General features: G+C 45.0%; 1 protein-coding gene across 1 annotated transcript in view; it reads left to right on the top strand.

Annotated features, from left to right (window-relative positions):
• LOC119951289 (ribose-phosphate pyrophosphokinase 1) overlaps nucleotides 1–21266 on the top strand; it is a 64847-nt gene that overhangs the window by 8287 nt on the left and 35294 nt on the right. Inside the window, exons 3-4 of the mRNA XM_038774342.1 lie at nucleotides 12381–12564; nucleotides 15571–15669. Of these exons, the coding sequence (XP_038630270.1) occupies nucleotides 12381–12564; nucleotides 15571–15669 (283 nt within the window). The remainder of the gene's footprint in view (nucleotides 1–12380; nucleotides 12565–15570; nucleotides 15670–21266) is intronic.

Genomic DNA, 21266 nt, shown 5'->3' with positions numbered 1-21266 from the left:
ATCAGAGTACTTCAGGCTCTACCGTGGGACCAGGCAGGGGTGCTCCCTGTCCCCCTTGCTTTTTGCACTGGCGATAGAACCTTTTGGCTTTGGTGCGGAGGGAGTCGGGGAGGTGGAGGGGCCTGGTGCGGGGTGGGGAAGAACATTGGGTATCGCTGTATGTGGACGACCTGCTGTTGTATGTGGCGGACCCAGAGGGGGGAATGCTGGGGGTGATGGAGTTGTTGGCTGAGTTTGGGAGCTTCTCGGGCTATAAGTTAAATCTGGGCAAGAGTGAGGTATTTGTAGTACACCTGGGTGATCAGAAGGAGGGAATTTTAAGAGGGCAGTGAAGAGTTTCAGATACCTGGGGGTGCAGGTGGCCAGGAGTTGGGGGACTCCATAAGCTTAATTTTACCAGGCTTGTGGAGCAGATGGAGGAGGAATTCAAAAGGTGGGACATGGTGCCGTTATCGCTGGCGGATAGAGTGCAGTCAGTCTGTCAAAATGACGGTTCTCCCAAGGTTCTTGTTCCTTTTTCAGTGTTTGCCCATCTTTATCCCTAGGGCCTTTTTTAGGAGGGCGACTAGCGGCATCGTGAGCTTTGTTTGGGCGCATGGGACCCTGAGGGTGAAGAGGGTCTTGGAGCGGGGTAGAGCTGGTGGGGGGCTGGCGTTACCCTATCTCTCGGGGTATTATTGGTGGCCAATGTGTCGATGGTGCGCAAGTGGGTGATGGAGGGAGAGGGGGCAGCATGGAAATGGTTGGAGATGGCGTCCTGTGGAGGCACAAGCTTGGGGGCCCTGGTAACGGCGCCGTGGCCGCTCCCTCCTACGAGGTATCCCACAAGTCCGGTGGTGGCGGCTACCCTCAAGATTTGGGGGAAGTGGGGGGCTCGATGAAGGCTCCGTTAAGGGGGAACCATCGGTTCGTCCCGGGGAACATTGATGGGGGGTTTCCAGGATTGGCACAGAGCGGGCATAGACAGCTGAGGGACCTGTTCATTGATGGGAGGTTTGCGAGCCTGGGTGGGGTTGGAGAAGTTTGGGCTCCCCTCTGGGAACATGTTCAGGTATCTGCAGGTAAAGGCGTTTGCTAGGCGGCAGGTGGAGGGATTCCCTTTGCTTCCCACGAGGGAGGTGAGTGACAGGGTGCTTTCGGGGGTCGGGGATGGGAAGATATCTGATATCTACAAGGTAATGCAGGAGGTGGAGGAGGCGTCAGTAGAGGAGCTAAAGGCTAAATGGGAGGGGGAACTAGGGGAACAGATCGAAGATGGGACATGGGCTGATGCCCTGGAGAGGGTTAACTCTTCCTCCTCATGTGCATGGCTTAGCCTCATCCAATTCAAGGTGCTGCACCGGGCCCACATGTCCGGGTCTAGGATGAGTAGGTTCTTTGGGGGTGAAGGCAGGTGTTCGGGGAGTCCAGCGAACCATGCCCATATGTTCTGGGCATGCCCGGCACTGGAGGAGTTCTGGAAGGGGGTGGCGAGGACGGTGTCGAGGGTGGTAGGATCCAGGGTCAAGCCAGGCTGGGGACTCACGATTTTCGGGGTTGGGGTGGAGCCGGGAGTGCAGGAGGCGAAAGAGGCCGGTGTGTTGGCCTTTGCATCCCTAGTAGCCCGGCAGAGGATCTTGCTACAGTGGAAGGATGCGAGACCCCCAAGCGTGGAAACCTGGATCAATGACATGACGGGATTTATCAAGCTGGAGAAGGTCAAATTTGCCCTGAGAGGGTCGGTACAAGGGTTCTTTAGGCGGTGGCAACCTTCCTAAAGAACCCCGGGGGGGGGGGGGGGGGGGTGGAACGTTGACTGTTTGCTTATTTAATTTTTATTTAATTTATTTTTTAAGTTCTCTTGTTGTTTACTGGGTTTGGGGGGGGGCTGATACATGCGTTGATACGGTCGTGGGGGTGTTAGTTATTATGGTGTTTTATTGTTGCTTTTCATTGTTTGTTGTTTTTTCTGTAAGATTTCAATAAAAAAAATTTTTTTTTTTAAATTAATGGTGGCGATGATTGACTGCTTCAAGTTCCTAGGTGTAAACATCACCAACAATCTGTCTTGTGTCACATTATGACCAAGAAAGCACAACAGTGCCTTTACGTCCCCAGGAAGTTAAAGAAATTCTGCATGTCCACAATGACTCGTACCAATAGAAAGCATCCTATCTGACTGCATCGCAGCTTGGTATGGCAACTGCTCATCCCCAAGACCGTACGAAACTCGAGAGAATTGTGAACACCGCCCAGTCCAACACGTAAGCCCGCCTCCCATCCATTGGCTCTGTCTACACCTCCCATTGCCTTGGGAAAGCAGGCAGCACAATCAAAGACCCCCCGGCACCGGGCTTATTCGCTTCCATCAGGCAATCACTGTTTTGTCGATGCACCATTTGTCAGTGTTCTCTGTTGTCAAAGTTCTCTGTTGATTATTCTTGCGTCTACTATGTACGTACTGTGTAGGATCATTGGCTGCAGAAAAAGACTTTCCACTATATTTCTGTACATGTGACAATAAATCAAATCAAAGAAGATTCAAAGTTTGAGAATATGCACCAATAGATTCAAAAACAGCTGCTACCAGACTCTGAATGGCCCTCTTATGGACTGAACTGATCTTTCTACGCTTCTGTACAATTGTGTATTTTCTGTTTATGTATTTATAATATGTTCTATTCATGTATGGAGTGATCTGCCTGGACTGTACACCGAAAATACTTTTCCCTATCTCAGTACATGTGACGATAAATAAATCTGATCAAATATGGAAGAACCTCCTCTCGTGCTCATGTGCAAAGTGTGTAACAATGCTGGTTCGTTTTGAGTACTTAAAATCTTCTGGCTGTTCTTAAGCAAACTAATCCCCTCGGATCATGCATCCATTTTAGGCATGAAATCTATTAGTCCTAGTCTTTTGTCAACCTCGATTGTTAGTTTTGCCTTCCCCTCTCCATATGTGTCTAACCTACCAAACATTTTTTGGTTTGTAGCTTTTGCTAAATAGCGCAGCAGTCCCCACTGAGTGCTATTTTTAAAAAATCCTTGAAATAAACCCACCCTACTTGTTTGTTTGACTTCCAGGCTCAGAGTCCATAGTTTGATTTCAAAGGCCTACTGATTATTTACCCACCTGGAGCTGCGATCTGTTTCCACATAGTACACCAAAGAAATAACCACGTTCTGGGCACAATGTCTATCATGTTTACTCCTCTTAATTTGACCTTGGATTGCATCATAATGACATAATAGAGCACAACCCCCCCCCCCCCCCCCCCCCCCCCCCCCAAATCAGTGATTAACACTTAGGATGATGGCAAACTTATAATTTCTAAAGCAGAGTGCGTGGCACACTTAAGGATGACCTGCATAAAACTAGAAGGAGGAAGAGTGTAAACCAAGCAATAGTGCAAGAAGTGGGGATACACTAGGAATGAAGTCATTTGGGAAGTGATAATGGGCGGGCAGTGATAATGGGTGTATATGTTATGGGGAAAGGGGGGTACGTTTTTGAAAGCATGGTAGAAAATGAAAGGTCACTCCTGTTTCTTCCTCTTCGAGAAATACCATAGTAAATTCACTAATACCAGTACGGTATTATAACCTTGCATATCCTGTCCCTATTAACATTACTACTATCACTATTTTTAAATGATGTTTTTGTTAATATTCATACAGCATTCCTGCCACTGCTCAGAAACAGTAACTTGTGTTTATATAGTGCCTTAAACTTGAGTCAACCAGCTGTTTTATCAAACTCTTTCCTCTATCTGCTATATCTAACCAAAGAACAAAATTTAGAAATGGCAAACCATTCTAAAATGCTGATTAGGTCACAACTGGAGTACTGTGTCCAATTCTGGGCACCACATTTTAGGAAAGGTGTCAAGGGCTTTTAGAGTGCAGAGTAGATTTATTAGGATGGTACCAGGAACAAAATACTTTGTTACATGACAATATGGGGAGATTTGATAGAGGAGATCAAAATCTTTGATAATTAGAGAAACTGGTTTCTGGTGACAGTAGGGTCTACTCTAAACTCTGTCATAGTAAGAGGCTCCCAGGAAAGTAGAAACTCTTAGGTATGTCCTCCAATCAGCCTGCAGAGGTAAAAATACTACTGATTCGTGGGAGACCCAGCTTCTGACTGATAAAATGAACAAAACATCAAAGAACTTTGGGATTGTGTGTAAAAAGTGCAGCCGTCAGAGGGACACAACTTCCAAACAATCCACCTACTCAATCCTCCAAGCACCTCTCCCACATATTGTCGAGTCTACGGATGGTGGATTGAATTTATTTGGCCATCTCCATGCATCAATATTGCTTTCTGATATTGGTCTTGTACTGTTCAAATGAAACTTGGGGATAACCACTCGTCTTTTGATTAGTCATTTTGTAGCCTTCTGGTCTGATGATGCATAATGTGGGGGGTGGGGGGGGGGGTGGTTTAACCTCTAATTTGCAAAAACCATGAACATATGCTCTGTAGCAGTTGTAAGGAGAACATTGTGTGCACACAGGGAAGAAGTGTAGGTAGCACAGCAGTGTTTTCTCCAATACACTTTTATGGGTCCCTAAATTTCTAGTCTCATTAGACTTTTGCACGTGTAATCTAGGCTGATATTTCATTGTATGAGTGATGTGCTGCCTTGTCAGTGCTGTGGTGGCACGCTGGCTAGCACTGGTGCCTCACGACGCAGAGGACCCTACTTCGATCCCGGGAGACCGTGTGGAGTTTGCACGTAACTCATGTGCAGGGCAGTGGATTGGCCATGCTAAATCGCCCCTTAATTGGAAAATTGGGTACTTGTTAATGATCTCATTGTTTTGAAGGTCCTACAAACAGCAGTAACTACAATTCACAATTGTTTTGGCTGTGAACTGTTGTGTTGAGAGTATCTGTTTAAATGCAAATTCATTTGTGTTTAGACAAAAAATTTGATCTATTAAAGCACTTATTGTGGAGAAAATGTCTAGCATGTCAAGTACTGCAGTATAAGACTACCCTTTCAGAAAATCTTAATGTTATGGTCTGAAGACAGTTTAGGGCCAACATCTGAATTTGCCCAATTAGTTCAGTATATATGCACAGCCTTGCTTTGTACAGACGGTTTGCTTATCTAACTGCATCTTGGCATGAACTTTGATTTGCTAGAATTTTATTAACTCCGATGTAGTTCCTTTGAACTACAAAAGTTAGATTTAGTACGGTGAAATGAAGAATCTTGTGGCCAAGCTTTGCTTATGGTGTTTTAGTTGCTTACAGGTAAATCATCCTAAACTTTTTGGAATTGATGAATGCTAGGAATTTCCTTAAAATTAGATTTAATTTGTATACCATAAGATCTCTGGTATGGAAATAATTAGAATACCAAATGTGAAATTAAAATAATAATCTTCAGATCTGAAATGATATGGAAAAGAAACTAGAGTTTTTTTTAATAAATGTTTTAATTCTCCATTTTCACATTTTCCTCAAATTTCACCCCACCCACAAACAGTAAACGGTAACAAATACAAAATCAATCCCCTTAACAATAGCAACGATTCCATCCTCCCACCACCCCAAACAACGGCCCACATGTCAAGATATGCATCCAAGAAAACAAACCCTCCCACGGTGGAAACAAAAAGCAAAGGAGAAAAAGAAAAAAGGAGTCTGGGACTGCCCATGGTCACCATAGAGTCCACCACGCACGCGCACGCACGCACACACTCAACGCCATCCAACCTCTGAAAGAGTACCGTACATGATACACGAGTTGTAAACCCCCCCCCCCCCCCCGCCACTCCTCCTGTCCACTACCTCTTGTAAAACTCCTTCCCCTCCAACTTTCCACCCCGGCTAGACCACTCGGAGCCTGTTCTGCCAGACTCTGATGGCCGCAGCCCCTCTCCCCCACCTCACTCCCGTTCACAGACCGGCCAACGTGGAGGCCCCCGCCCGGGTCCCTTTCCCCCTTGCCAGACCCTAGGAAAGCCCAAAAATCCCCCTTTTAGCACACAAACCCCGCATATCCACCTACACCCCAAAGAGCCCTCACTTCGAGTGTAATTCCTTCACTTCGAGTGTAATTCCTTCACTTCGAGTGTAATTCCTTCACTTCCCTTGTCCAAATATATACAACACCGGCTCCTTTAGCCCATACACCCGCACGCAGTGAAACAAACGAACAAAAAAAAGAAAATACAGTCATGAGGTTACATCGGCACATGGCCATTTCTCAGTTCTGCCACAGTCCTTCTGCCTTTGCAAACTCCTCCGCAGTTCCAAAATAAAAGTCCTTGCTTGTAAGTCACCCTCAGCTTTGCTGGATATACAATGCCGCACTGCACCTTGCTAATGTACAGTGCCCTCTTCACCCGGTTGAAAGCAGCCCGCCTCATCGCCAGCTCCACCGTAAAGTCCTGGTATGCACGTATACCAGCTCCAGCCCACTGCACCACCCGCTTCTGCTTGGCCCAGCACAGGACCTTCTCCTTCACACTGTACCTACGGAAGCACAGAGTCACTACCCGTGGTGGCTCACTCGCCTTTGGTACAGGCCTCCACAAGCGATGAGCCCGATCCAGTTCATATCGGGAGGGATCCACCCCCTCCCCCAATAGGTCCGCCAGCATCGCAGCAAAATACTCAAGTTGGTCTCGGCCCTTCAACTCCTTCGGGCGGCCCCACAATCTTCAAATTCTGTTGCCTGGACCTGTTCTCCAGGTCTTCCATTTTTCCTCGCAGATCCATATTAATTTCCAACACCGTCCGTTTTTCCTTCCCCATCGACGTAGGTTGATCACCATGTTGCAATAATGTCTCCTCCACTTCCTTCAGCGCCTCCCCTTGCTCGCGCACCTCCGCCACTGCACTCGCCACTGCCGTCGTCACCGGGGAAATTACCTCCTCCACCAGCACACTCAAAATCTCCCTCACCTCCTTCCTCATTGTCTCCATGTATTTTGTAAACTGCCTTTCAAATTCCGCAGCCATTACCCTAGTTATTTCTTCAGCCGTAAGAAATGCGGCCTCCCCTGATGCTCCAGCCTCCATTTTCCTTGGTGACCCCGCGGTGACCTTTCTACTTCCCAATGAACTTTCAGCTGTTTTCACAGCCGTTATCTTACTGGACCACGACATATCCCTTCCCTGTACTTTCTCCTGGCCTTCACCGCCTTTGCTGCCCCTAGGACCGGGCGTCAATCCCTGACAATGCTGTTCCCGAATGGGAGCCCTCCAACACACGGCTGCCTCCCGCCCGCCGTCACCGGAAGTCAGCCGTCACCGCTTCTTCAATGGCCTTTGTGAGATCTTTTCACAGTTGTTCCCTCTGCTGCTAGAATTCAGCTTTCATAAAGGCCCTCAAGTCAGCTTGAGGCCTTTAAGCTCACCCTTCCCCGGATCTGCATGCTGGGAGGCTTTTGTCTCTGTTGTAGCTTCAGCCAAATCTTTCACTGTTTCTGCGGGTCTGGTAACCAAGAAACATACCATTCCTGGGGGAAAGTACTCCTCCAACATTGACCTACACCTTTTCATCAAAATTCCACCCTGTATTGCTTAAAAAAGATCTCTTTTCTGTAACCTTGGGCAGGAGCTGCCTTGTGTGTGACCACTTACTGCATGGTGCACACCGGAAGCCACTCGAGTCGCCTTTAATTCCACTTGTAGAAGATTTTCCAAATTCTACACAGCAGGTCCTCTGCCCATTGTCTGTCTCTGACTGGCCAAGCTGTGATTGTTTTAGTTGATAGTCGCAAATGAAATCATTGAACCGCCAACTCCTTCAATTTTTTCTCATTGCTGTAATGAGTTTATTCTGAGATGTTGGCATGGCTCAATTGAAATTTGTCCTCTTATGGCCATTCTAACAACCAAAACTTCAGCAGAAAGAACACCAGATTTTAATTCGCATTCCCAGTGGCTTTAATGTCAAAATTAGGAATGACAATTGTCAGGTCATCTTGAAATCCCACAAGCAAATAATAATCGCTTATTGTCACAAGTAGGCTTCAATGAAGTTACTGTGAAAAGCTCCTAGGCGCTACGTTCTAGATCCTGTTCCATACCAGGCCGGTATGGGAATTGAACCCACGCTGCTGGCCTGGTTCTGCATTACAAGCCAGCTATTTAGCCCACTGTGCTAAGCCAGGCCCTATGCAGGTATACTGACCATGACTTTGTTTTAATTGGTTTGTATTATTAGATCTTGATCTTTGACACAAAATCAGAAAATACTGGACAATCTCAGCAGGTCTGACAGCACGAGTGGAGAGAAAAGTGAGCTAATGTTTCAAGTCTGGATGACTTTTTTTTCAGATTCCAGTATCCGCAGTAATTTGCTTTTATCTTAATCTTTGAATTCATAGTTCAGCCTGTCATGATTTGAATGCCAATTTCCAACAAATTTCTGGACTTTGCTGGGAGATGTGGTAATTAATTTATTTGTAATTGTCTACAGGTTGAGAGTCTTGATTGGTTTCCCCGTATACAAGTGATACTTTTTCTTTCTAAATAGCTTTTTGGTGTAGAATATCTTCCCATGGATTTTGCTTTCTTCCCCCCCCCCCCCCCCCCCCCACCTCTTTCCTTTAATGTTCAGAAATAGCTGAAGACTGTAAAGCCTTTTTAAGGGATGGATTTTTAAGTTGGCAGTAATTCTTTCATTTTGGGCAAAAAGGAAAGTGTGCTTTATACACACTATTATAATCACTAATCACTACTATAAACCAAAAGAGTGAAGAGCCCCAATTGAAGAAATTATGAACGAGATTTGACTTCATCTAATTTTTACTTTTAACAAAAACCAAACCAATATGAATTAAACTTGAATTAATGCACAAACGATACTTTTAAAAATAGGTTAATTTCACTATAAATTGTCGATTACAAAAATGTCTTTATAGCATTGTGTCTCTGTCCAGTTCCATAATATGCTACTCTTTTCATGTAGGATGTGTCCGATCTGCCAATAGCTTTCACTTTATGGGTCCGATCATCGCCAAAGCACAATTCCACACTCTTGTAGGTCATGACAACCTGATGGTGTAGCTCTCCAGATTTCCTTTTCAACCTACAACCAACAACACTCTGGTCCATGGATTGACCTCTTCTGATAAAATACCTAGCTCTCATAGCCTTCAGCATTTTAGAATGTTTTAGCCAGCTCTCACTGCTTTCAGCCAAGCTGAAAAACAGATCTATTCCAGTGACAGATTTATTTCCCCCCTTAAATTCTGTGTTCCTCTTCTATGTTTACATTTTGTGTCGATAGTCTTCAGCCTCCAATCCTCTGGCCACATGGCTTCTGACTTCCTTCCTGTTGGTAGTACTGCCAGGGCACGTGGACCTTATTTCCTCCAAAACGTCTGAGTCCTTTGAGAACAATCACGGGATCCATAGACGTTTTAAAAGAAACTACAAGTTTTCTTTCTTGCTGCTTGAGAGTCCAAGGTCATTGCAGCATGCTTCTGAAATAACTGTATTGTAACATTAAGCATAAGAGTATTGCCTATGGCTGTCGTCATCATACCTGTAGCATTTGCAATGCTGGCACCAGGGTTTCAACAAAATGCAACTTTGAGAAGGTTAGTTGCTCACTCTTGAACTGTAGAGTTCTTGACACTGGCAAGGACAAAAGGGATCACTGATCAGTGTGCAGTATGTTCCATACTGAAATGAGTTAAATGAGTGCAGTCGTCATATGCATTTTGTGCACAAGATTAATTAGCTAAGCTAAAGCTTGCTTGCAAACTATTAGGCAGGGTTAGTTGTAAACAATCGAGATCTACATATAAATTACAACAACGTGTATTTGTATTCTGTATTTTAAGGTGCTTAATTGGAACATTTTATTGGGGAAAATGACATGAGCCACATAAGAAAATATTGGGTCAAAGGGCCAAAGAAGTAAATTTTGAGGAGTGGATTAAAGAAGGAAAGTGAGTGGGGGGGGGGGGGGGGGGGGAGTTCCAGTTCTTGGTGCCTCAGCAACTGAAATCAAGGCCACAAATATGGAGTGGCTAAATTCAGGGAAGCTGAAGAGGCTAGAATTAGATGAGTGCAGATATCCTGATGGATTGTTGGACTGGAGGAGATTTCAGAAAATGGAGAAATTTGGAAACTAGGATAAGAATTTTATAATCCAGGTGCTCTATGGGCTGCCAGTGTAGGACATCAAATACAGGGGTGATCGGTGAATTGGGATGCCGCTTGCACCAAGGAGAGTTTTGGGTGGTCTCCAGTTTATGGAGGGTAGCATGTGGGAGACCAGCCAGGAGTGTGTTGGAATAAGTAGTCTCATTGGAAGATGAGTAAAGATGAAATTAAGTCAGGAAATGTTACTTGGATGGAAATAAGTGATATTGGTGATGGCGCACACATGATTTTAAAAACCGTGGGGCTAAATGTGACACCCAAGATTGCTAACAGTTTAGTTTAATCTCGGACTGTTGCCGGGAAGAGGGGGTTAGTGTTTGGACCAGAGTTTGGAGTGAAGACTTAAAACAGCTACTTCGGTCTTTCCAATATAGGAGGAAATTTCTGCTCTTAACAGGACTGGATGTCATGGGTAATCTGAAAATAAGTTAGCAACATTGGAGTGGAGGCGAAGTGTTAGGGAGAGGTGGGTACCATCAGCATATGTAAAAACTAATGCTGTGCCTTTGGGTGATGTCATATGAGGGGCAACATATTGGTGGACCCCAGTTAGTGGTGCAGAATCGGAAAGGGAAACCATTATAAGTGACAGTCCAGGTCCAAGTATAGATAGACAAAAATGGAACCAGATAAGAGCAGTCCACACAGCTGGACGGTGAGATATTGGAATAGTTTGGTATGGTTAGCTGTTTCAATGGCTGCAGACAGGTCAAGGACAGGGAGGTATCATTTTTTACTTTTGGCACTGTCACGGGATGTGGGATGTAATTTTATTTTTATTAAAACTGTTTTTGTTGTGTATTAGAATCCTGATTTGAGGGATTCGGGGAGAGGTGGGTATGAATTTGGGAGGTGACAGCACTATTGAGGACTTGGTGAGGAAAAGGGATTTGGAGATGGATTACAAAAACTGGGGTCATGTGCTGGTTTTGGAGCCGATGATGGCAAATTTATAGCAGCGAGGGACAAAATTTGAAGATAACTTGGCTGGCTAGCTTTGGTCAGCAATGTATGGAATAGGTTGATGGAGAAAGAGGTGGGTCACATGGATAAGATCAGTTTGGGAGTTTTTAAAGTGTTGCTAATGTGCAAGTCCGTCTGTATTCTAGGTCTTTAAAAACTGGGAACCCAGGGCTCATTTGAAATTAGGCCTCTTCTGCATAACCTGGGGAGATTTTTGGTTTTCCTGAGGCAGCTCACCTATTTCCTCCAGGTCCTGTAGCACTGATAGTGGTCCTGGGGTAGCTCTGGAGAAGAGCACAGATCAGCAGTGTTGTGGAGTTTTAAAAAGATAAATAAATAAATTAGTTCACAAACCCTTTATTTTAGTATGCAAGGGTTATGTCTCATTCCAGGAAATTCTAGACTGGCTTCCACTTCCATAATATTGTTTACCCCCCACCTTCATCCTGAGTTGATCTGCAACTCGGACTGAGTTTGTTTTTGATACCTCTTATCTTCTAGATTTCAACTTTCCAAGACTGCCTTGGCCAAAGTTCATTTCTTCATTCACCCATAAACAGCAGGTCATCCATAACTCCTCCCCAAATCCAATTTTGAGCATACAATCCTCTTCCTCCTGGCACATTTGTCCAGCCCTGCTATCTCTGTCCAGCCCAGCTATCTCTTTGCCTTCTTTCCTTGCCTCCAGCATTGTCATCTCCAGCACTTTGCTCCCTGATGTAGATTTTAAGCCCCCCCCCCCAATATTTCTCTTTTCTTTGATAACAGTTTGGATGGGAATGCTAGTTTGGGGGAAAACACTTAGTGGTTTATGGACATTCTTAAAAGATGAGGTACCTGGTGAGAGGGAACAATTCACAATGCTAGTTAGCATGTATTTCTGGAAGGTTAGCAAGCAGTAGAAAATGAGATCAAGGAGTAGGAAGAGTGTGCATTAGCCCAAAGTGGTCGCCGGGGGGGGGATAGAGATGGGTGGAAGTTCAAAGCGAGGTTGTAATTGTGGAATATCATGAAAGCAAAATATGAATTATGATCCAGCTAAATATATTGATTGCTCAGCCAATTGTGTGACAGACGTACTCATGTTGGCATTTCTTGGATTTGCAAGCATGGATGGTTTTGGAGATTGCAATTCAACACTTGACCTGGTTGTCTTGGTCCCCAACCTCCTGTCAGTGTGCCAACATTAGTGCTGCACAGTCTTTCATATATACTGCTTGCAGTCTGTGATGCATTGCATAACAAAAGGAAAAAATCACAATGTTTCTTTCCTTTCCCTGCCCCCAAGTGTGGAGATTGGCGAAAGCGTTCGAGGTGAAGATGTTTACATTGTACAGAGTGGTTGTGGAGAAATCAATGATAATTTGATGGAGTTGCTCATCATGATTAATGCCTGCAAGATTGCCTCAGCCTGCCGTGTTACTGCAGTCATACCATGCTTTCCTTACGCCAGGCAAGACAAGAAGGACAAGGTAGGATCAATATTCTAAAATCCATATCCTATTGTTCTGTGTGCAAAGATTATTGAGGAGAAAATGAGAAGTAGGTCAACAGGAAGAGTGTCCATGACTTGGTGTAGCTGATGGGCAACAGAATTCAAGCTGTGGTGGTGGGGGATAAGGATGTGATATTTGTGGTGGATGTATCTGGTGTCAGCAGCATACATTTAGAATCTAACATGGGCAGGAACTACATGAGGAAGATCAAAGGATCTAATCCATGGCACTAAGGAGTGACATGTACCCAGGAACAGATGGCTTCCATCCTAGGATTTTAAAAAGGCAACATTGCAGAAATCATAACTATAATCTTCCAAGTTCTCTATTTGGGAACCATTCCTTTAAATTGGAAGTTGCTAATTGCTAAGAGGAGTGGGAAACCAGAGAACTATAAACCAATTATTTGGGAAATTACTAGTCTATAATTGAGGATATCTTCTTTGAGCTGAACAGAGAGAGCAAGTGTTGATTTGTAAGAGGTAGGTCATGCCTAATAGATCTGAATATTTTGAAGAGGTGGCTGAAGTAGTGGACAAGGGAACATCTGTGGATGTTGGTTGTATTGGCTTGCCAAAGCCATCTGATAAAGTCTGTCTTAAGAGACTGTTGGCTCAACTTGAAGTTTAGTAATTGAAAACAAAATTATCCATCTGGTAGTAAATTGACTGGCGACAGCGTAACGATAATGGGAACTTCTAATTGGCTGGATGTAAATAATGGTGTCCTGCAAGAATGTGTTGGCGCCTCATAATCATTAACAAGGATGATGGGATAGAAAGCCACGTATCCAAATTTGCTGGTGCTACAAAGCTAGGTATTTTGAGCTGTGTAGGTGGAAGCAGAACAATATAAAGTCAATGGGCAAAACTAAATGGATTGCAGTACAAGATCATCCACTTTAGATCTAAATGCAGAACAAGGTACTTTCTAAATGGTGAAAAATTGGAAATCATGGAGGCCCAAAAAAACCTGCGGTGCACTAAAATGTGTAGAGGAATCTGGATAGGATGTTCTAGTGCACAAATCACAAAAAGCTGGTATATAGGTACAGCAATTAATTAGGAAAGCTAATGGACTGTTTTATTGTGAGAGGAATCAAATACAAAAGTAGGGAGGTTATACTTCATTGTTCAGGGCTTTGGTGAGACCATATCTGAATATTGTGTACAGTATCAGTATCCCTAAGGATACGTTGAAGTGATTCAGAGTATTTACTGGACTAATTCCAGGAATGGGCGCATTGTTTTATGAGGGAAGGTTGGAGAGGTTGTGTTTGTATGCACTAGAGTTCAGATAAGAGTAAGAGTTGACTTGATAACCCAAGATCCTGAGGGGTATTGATGGTGATTGTGGAGAGGATGTATTCTAATGTCAGAGAATCTAGAACTGAGGTTACTCATTAACTTGGGGAGTACCTCTGGTGTGGTTTAACCAATAGCAGAGCTGAGACTGGACCGTTACTCCCCTGTATTTCAATCCTTCGATATAAAGGCCAGCATTCCATGTGTCTTTTAAATTATTTTCTGTACCTGTTCATGGCTTTACATATGAATTAGAGGCAGTAGGCCACTCTGCTCCTTGCACCCACTGAGGTCACTGTTAGGGTGAGAATTATTTTTCAGTCGTGCGTTTCTGAAGCTTTCCTGAGTCTTTGAATATTTTTACGGCAGAGCTAGATACATTTTTGATTAACAAGGGGGTGAAAAGGTGAATTGGTTATCGGTAGGTGGGAATGAATGTGGGGGTGAAGTTACAAGCAGATCAGTGGTATTGAATGGCAGAGTGGGCACAAGGGACAGAGTGGCCTCTAATTCATATTTAAAGCCATGAACAGGTACAGAAAATAATTTAAAAGGCGAATGGAATGCTGGTCTTTATATTGGAAGGATTGAAATACAGGGGAGTAACGGTCCAGTGTCAGCTCTGCAAACTGTGGGTTAGACCACACCTGAGGTACTCCCAAGTTATAAAGAGTCAAATCATTCCGGAGTGGAATTAGAAAAATTTTTTTGCAGAAAGGTGGTAGAAGTTTAAAGCTCCTTTTTGGCAAATGGCAATAGATACCATGTCATGTGCTAATTTTGAAAAAGAGACTGGCCAACAGAAATCTACCGGAGGTCATACAGAATATGGACAACGGTGGAAGTTGGGTCACCGATGAGGCATGATCTCATTCAAATGTAGGTCTTGAGGGGCTAAATGTTCCAAATTGTAGATCCTTTGAGACTTCTAAGCAACCATGTCAGGTGAGCAAAAGCCGTTGGCCAGTGCTCTGGCTGGGTTTGGATAGCCAAGACTGGAATAAAGTATGATTTGCCCTGTTGAGTTAGACAGTGGAAGAGAGGCTTTGACAGGGAATAATGTAGTTAATCATGTGAAAGACTGCAGAGGTGATGAGGACGATTAATGGGTTTTTATTTTTACAGTAAAGTGCACATAGTTTTTTTAATGATTCACTAATGGTGCAACTTGGTGAGTTTGCCAACAGTGTAAAACAATGATATTTCAAGAGTTGGGCAGATCTGAATTTGACTACAATAACTTCCTGAAGAAAGTGCCGAAAACAATTTCATGGTGGACGCCCAAAACACTTCAAGAAGTGAGTTTAAAAACAAGCAGAATTAGGCCATTCGGACCATTTGAATCTGCTCCGTCATTCAATTATGGCTGATGTGTTTCTCATCCTTGTTCTCCTGTCTTCTCCCCTAATCCCCTTGTTAATCAAAAACCTATTTATCTCTGTTGTAAAGACACTCAGTGACTTGGCCTTCTGCAGCAAAGTGTTCCACAGATTCACCACCCTCTGGCTGAAGAAATCTTGGTTTAAAGGATCACCCCTTCAATCTGAGGCTGTGCCCTCTGGTTCTAGTTTCTCCTACTGGAAATATCCTCTCCATTCACTCTATCTAGGCTAGTATTCTGTAAGTTTCAATGAGATCCTGAGATTTTATTGTAATGTGAAATTGGTGTTTTTTTCAGAGTCGAGCTCCAATTTCAGCAAAATTGGTTGCTAACATGCTGTCTGTGGCTGGGGCAGATCACATCATTACTATGGATCTGCATGCATCTCAAATACAGGTGAGAATACTCTGCTTTATTGAAATTAATCAATGTGGGTACAACTGTAATCAGTTATTTCCCTCCTTCTTTTCCCCCACCCCAACCAAAGCCCTCCAGTTCCTTTGCTTTCACCTGACGAGCAGTCTTCAATTTCACATTCAGTACGCTGGGTAGCCCAAAGCTGGTGCTTTTTAACTTGTTTCCAATCCAAAACCTATGTGCATGATCAGTGCTGTCACTGATGGCTAGTGCAGTGTATGATCAGACCCTGATTGGTTTCTCTAAGGTGATGGTCATCTGTTTAAAGTCATTTCCCCTTGTCCCTGGATTGGCCCTCTGTGTTAATCACTCATGAGACCACCTCCCTCAACTTGTTGTTGTTTTATTAAATTTTACAACATCCTTCTAAGAGATAATGGAAGCCTCTGGATAGTTTTGATATGTTTATGAGCTCAGAGAATGTGATGTCTAGTATTACCGTATTCATCGTTCCACATGCCGAATTGATCTGCAGGTATCGGTATTGTATGTTATGTATAAACCAGATGCTTATCTAAGAGAACTGCCTTGCCTTTATGTTTTTGTTGTATCTGCCAGTGTTTGGCATAAATTAATAAAAAATACAGAATGGTGCATATTACAAAGTTGCAGAAATTACAGTATATATAAAATACATATAAATATAGCAATATACATTTAGCTAAAACATAAAGTAATCAAAAGATCTATAGAGCTAAAAAGGATAATTATAGATCAAAGATCACCATCACCTGTGCCAGGTGATGGCACCTGGGCATGACCCTCTTTCTTCATGCTGTCTGTCACACCAATGTTAATGGCATGGATTACCTGGCCTAAAAGCTGATAATGACACGTAAATGCATTCAATGGGATCCATTACATCATTGGTGGGGGGGTGGCAATAGTCCTGGGAAGTCACATTTTGGAACATCTGCCACCGCCCCTAGAAATGGGAGTGGAAAATCTTCTCTCCACAGTGTGCCTACTTTTGAGAACGAAGAAGTAGGAGTAAGCCTATTATTGTCTGGAGGCTTCACTGCTCATATTTGATCTAATCATGGCCTCCACTCCCAAATTTGGCGAGCACATTTCCTTTCATTAAACCCAGGTGATTGTTTTTTTTTTTTGAAAATGCCCTTCTAAATGCTTTATTTAGTATTGAATGTCAGTGATGAGCTAACTGACCTATGCTTTGCTTTCCTGTTTTCTGTCTCGTGGAGTGTTATGTTTATTGTTTTCCAGTCTGCTGAGACCCTTTCACAATCTTGTGAATTTTGGAAAATTACAACCTATGCACTCGCTATCTCTAGAGCCACTTCTTCGAAGACCCTAGGATGTAGGCCAGTGAGAGACTTGTCAGCCTTTAGTTCCACTAGTTTTATTAGTACTGTTTCTAGTGGTGATTGTTTAAGATTCCTTCCTCCATTTTTCCCCTTGATTTTCCACTATTATGTATAAAAAACAGAAACCCAAACCATCCTACTCACTTTGCAGAGTATCTTCCTTGTGGGCAGCACAGTGGCTTAGCCCTGCAGCCTCATGGCGCCGAGGTCCCAGGTTCGATCCCGGCTCTGGGTCACTCGGTGTGGAGTTTGCACATTCTCCCCGTGTTTGCGTGGGTTTCGCCCCCACAGCCCAAAAGATGTGCAGGTTAGGTGGATTGGCCACACTAAATTGCCCCTTAATTGGAAAAATGAATTGGGTATGCTAAATTTAAAAAAAAAATCTTCCTTGATCCTATCTATGTCATTTGTATCCATGTGGAGCTCAACAACTGGATCTTTTTCCTCTCACCGCGAGTTCCTCTCCAGCCTCAAAGAAATGTCTTTAACCAGTCAGGCAACACTGCTTTTGGGTCTTGCCCTCAGCTGCAGGGAAAACATCTTTTTAAAAAAAAAAAAACCCCTCCCACAACTACATTCCTTTTCGCTGTCCCAACTTGACTAGCTCCTACCACAATGTGGCCAGTTTATTCCCTGTGCTCATTCACATAGATTATAAGAACCTTTTACCTGTTGGACAAGCACTACGCGTGATACTTGTGCAGTGCTCACTTTTGAACCTCTTACCCGCCTCACCTGTCGCAACATCCTCAGACTGAACTAATCTGAAATACTTAACCAAGGTTGTGTGACTGCCTTCTGGAACAAAGTATCCAGGTAATTTCCTCCCTTCATGATGCAACAGTGTTTGAAACTTGGGCTCCAATCTATCAACTCTAAACTAAGTCACTTCTGGTGGCGGCTATGAAGGAGTAGTAGGTCGCACGTTTGGTGGCTCCCACTTGGGTCGGACGTTTGGACCTTTCCCCCGTTTTGTTTTGTTTTTTTTTTGTCGGACTTGATTCGGTAAATTGATGGTGGAGGCAATTGTGAAGTGGATTCCTACATCAGTGCATGGAGAAGTAGACCAGAAGTGCTCGCAAAGGAAGAAATAGGTGAACAGAGAAGTCTTGGGCTGAAGCTGCAGCAGGAGAAAGCATGGCGGATGACCGGAGTACTGGCTCGACAACCCAGCGGTCGACGGAGCAGCTGATGCAGTTCATTCAGGAATGCTTCGACCCGATTAAGGAATCGATTGCGAGCTGGAACTTAGACTGGATGCTCAAGACCGGGCAATCCAGAAAGTGGATAAGGCGCTGGATGAGCAGGAGGAATATCAAACAGCAGTGGAGTTGGAGGTGAGGATGCTGAGAGACCAGCAGAAAAGGTTCCTAGAGAAGTTGGAGGACCGAACGAATAGGTCCCGCCGGCAGAACTTAATAGTCGTTGGTCTCCCGGAGAGGTCCAAAGGAACGAATGCAGGGGCATACATAGCGGGCATGTTCGAGAAGTACCGGGGGTGGGACGTTCTCCCGACCCTTGGAGGTGGACAGGGCAAATACCCCCACCGAGGGCAATGGTGGTGAGATTCCACAGGTACTTGGACAAGGAGCATATTTTACAGTGGGCCAGGCAGACACTGAGCAAGATCTGAGTGCAGAGGTGACCAGGAGAAGAGTGGCGTTCAACCTGATAAAGTCAACCCTTTTCAAGAAAAAGGTTAAGTTTGGACTGCTGTATCTGCCCCGTCTTTGGGTCACGTATGAGGAGCAACATTTTTATTGAGTCGCCTGAGCAAGCAGTGGACTTTGCTAGAAAGAAAGGGCTGGTGGCAGACTGAGGACTTTGAATTTTGCTGCAGCGTTCATGTTTTTTTAAAAAAGTTTCTTGTTTTTCGGGCATTATTTGTAATGCCTTCTATAATGATCTGGGGCTTGTTGCAGAGCTGTGCGAGTTAAAGTTTACATTTGCACTGATGGGTGATGGAGGTGTGAATGTTAGATGTTGGATCTTCTGTTTGATCTTTTCTTTGCTTTTCGTGGGCTTTTTTCAGGCAATTGTGTTGGGATTGTTTTTCTTTTGCATATGTGTGTCCGAGGTGGGGGAGGACTGAACAATAGGTGGGAGAATGCCTGGCACCATGGGCGGGGGTCACCAAGCTAGGTGGGCAGGCTTGTTCACAAAAGTGCAGTGGGGGGTGAGCAGATGTTATGCTTGTTGAAGGGGTTGGTTTACATAGTGCATTACTGGGGGGGGCAAATGTTCTGCTGACGGGGAGGGACTTTTGCTGTGTAACAGAAAGTGGGGTGGGGGGCGCGTGTGGGCTGGCGGATGCATGGGGCACGGGCTGGAGACTGACCCAATAAAGGTGATGGCTGATCGGCGGGGGGGAGATAAGCCCCCCAACCAGGCTGATCACCTGGAACGCAAGAGGGCTAGATGAGCTGGTTTAGAGGGCATGAGTATTTGCGCATTTGAGGGGACTGAAGGCGGACGTGATAATGTTACAGGAGAAGCACCTCCGAGTAACTAATCAGATTAGATTAAGGGAGGGATGGGTTGGACAGATTTTTCACTCTGGGCTGGACTATTAGAGGGGTCGCGATCCTGTTTTTCAATGAGTGTCATTCGAGGCAGGAAGAATAGTTGCGGATGTGGGAGGCCGGTATGTTATGGTCAGTGGGATGCTGGATGAGCTGTCGGTGGTATTAGTGAATGTGTACGCGCTAAATTGGGATGATGTGGAGTTTAGAAAGAGGAGTTGGGGAAGATCACGGACCTGGATTCGCATAAGTTGGTCAGGGGGGGACCTTAACACAGTTATCGACCCTGGGCTAGACGGTTGAGCTCGAAGAAAGGCAGGTTGCCAGCAATGGCAAAGGGGCTAAAGGGGTTTATGGAGCAAATTGGGGGGGGGGGGGGGGGAGATCCATGGAGATTTGGGCACAGAGTGAAGGAGTTCTCCTTCTACTTGTGTGCATAAAGTGTACTCCTGGATTGACTTTTTAAAATTCTAGACGGGGCTCTACTGACGGGGGTAGTGGACACTGGGTATTTGGCGATCACAATCTCAGATCATGCCCCGCACAGGGTTGACCTACAGGTGAGCAAGGAGAGTAGCCAGCGCCCACACTGGAGGCTGGACGTGAGACTTTTAGCTGATTAGGTGGTGTGTGGGCGACTGAGGAAATGTATTCAGAACTACCTGGTAGTTAACGACACGGGTGAAGTTTCAGTGGTGGTGGTCTGGGAGGCATTGAAGGCAGTGGTTAGAGGGGAGCTCATCTCTATACAGGCCCACAGGGAGAAGGCAGACAGAGCAGAGACGCAACGACTGATAAAGAAGGTACTGCAGGTCGACAGGAGGTATGCGGAGACCCAGAGGCAGGGCTTCTAAGGGAGCAACGGAGGCTACAGGCGGAGTTTGGCTTGTTAACTACAGGGAAGGCGGTGAAGCAGCTGAGGGGGGTGACTTATGAATATGGAGAGAAGGCCAGCAGAATGCTCGCACAGCAGCTTAGAAAGAGGGAGGCAGCCAGGGTGATGGGGAAAGTAAAGGACGAGGACGGGAACCTGGTCAGAGATTCAGCAGGGGATAATAAGGCGTTCAAGGAGTTCTTGTACGAGGGGATGAGGCACTTTTGAGGAGGGGGCTTAAGTTCCCAAAGGTAGACAGGGAGTTGGTAGAAGGGCTGGGAGCCCCGATCGGGTGGGAGGAAATAGCAAAGGGGCTGAAGGCCATGCAGTTGGGTAAAACCCCAGGGCCTTACGAGTACCCAGAGAAATTTCATAAAAAGTTCTCTGGGATATTGGGGTCGCTGTTGATGAGATTCGATGAGGCACGGGAGCGTGGAGTGCTTCCCCCGACAATGTTACAGACCACTATTTCATTGGTCCTGAAGCGGAACAAGGACCCAGTGCTATGTGAGTCCTACAGGCCGAAATCCCTCCTAAATGTAGGTGCCAAACTGTTGGCCAAATTCTTGTCCTCTAGGATTGAAGACTGCGTTCCAGACGTGATTGGGGAGGACCAGACTGGATTCGTTAAGGGTGGGCAGGTGGTGGCCAATGTAAGAAGGTTGCTAAATGGGATCATGATGCTCCCGGTAGGTAGGGACGTGGTCGCAATGGACGCAGAGAAGGCATTTGATCGGGTGGAATGGGAATATCTGTGGGAGGTACTGTGGCGGTTTCGATTTGGGCAGGGCTTCGTTGACTGGGTCAGGTTGTTGTATCAGGCTCCTGTTGCGAGCGTACGGATGAACAGGTCAA

This window comes from Scyliorhinus canicula, chromosome 17 (assembly GCF_902713615.1).
Source record: "Scyliorhinus canicula chromosome 17, sScyCan1.1, whole genome shotgun sequence".
Taxonomy (NCBI): domain Eukaryota; kingdom Metazoa; phylum Chordata; class Chondrichthyes; order Carcharhiniformes; family Scyliorhinidae; genus Scyliorhinus; species Scyliorhinus canicula.
This window is presented reverse-complemented; position numbering and strand designations above follow the sequence as displayed.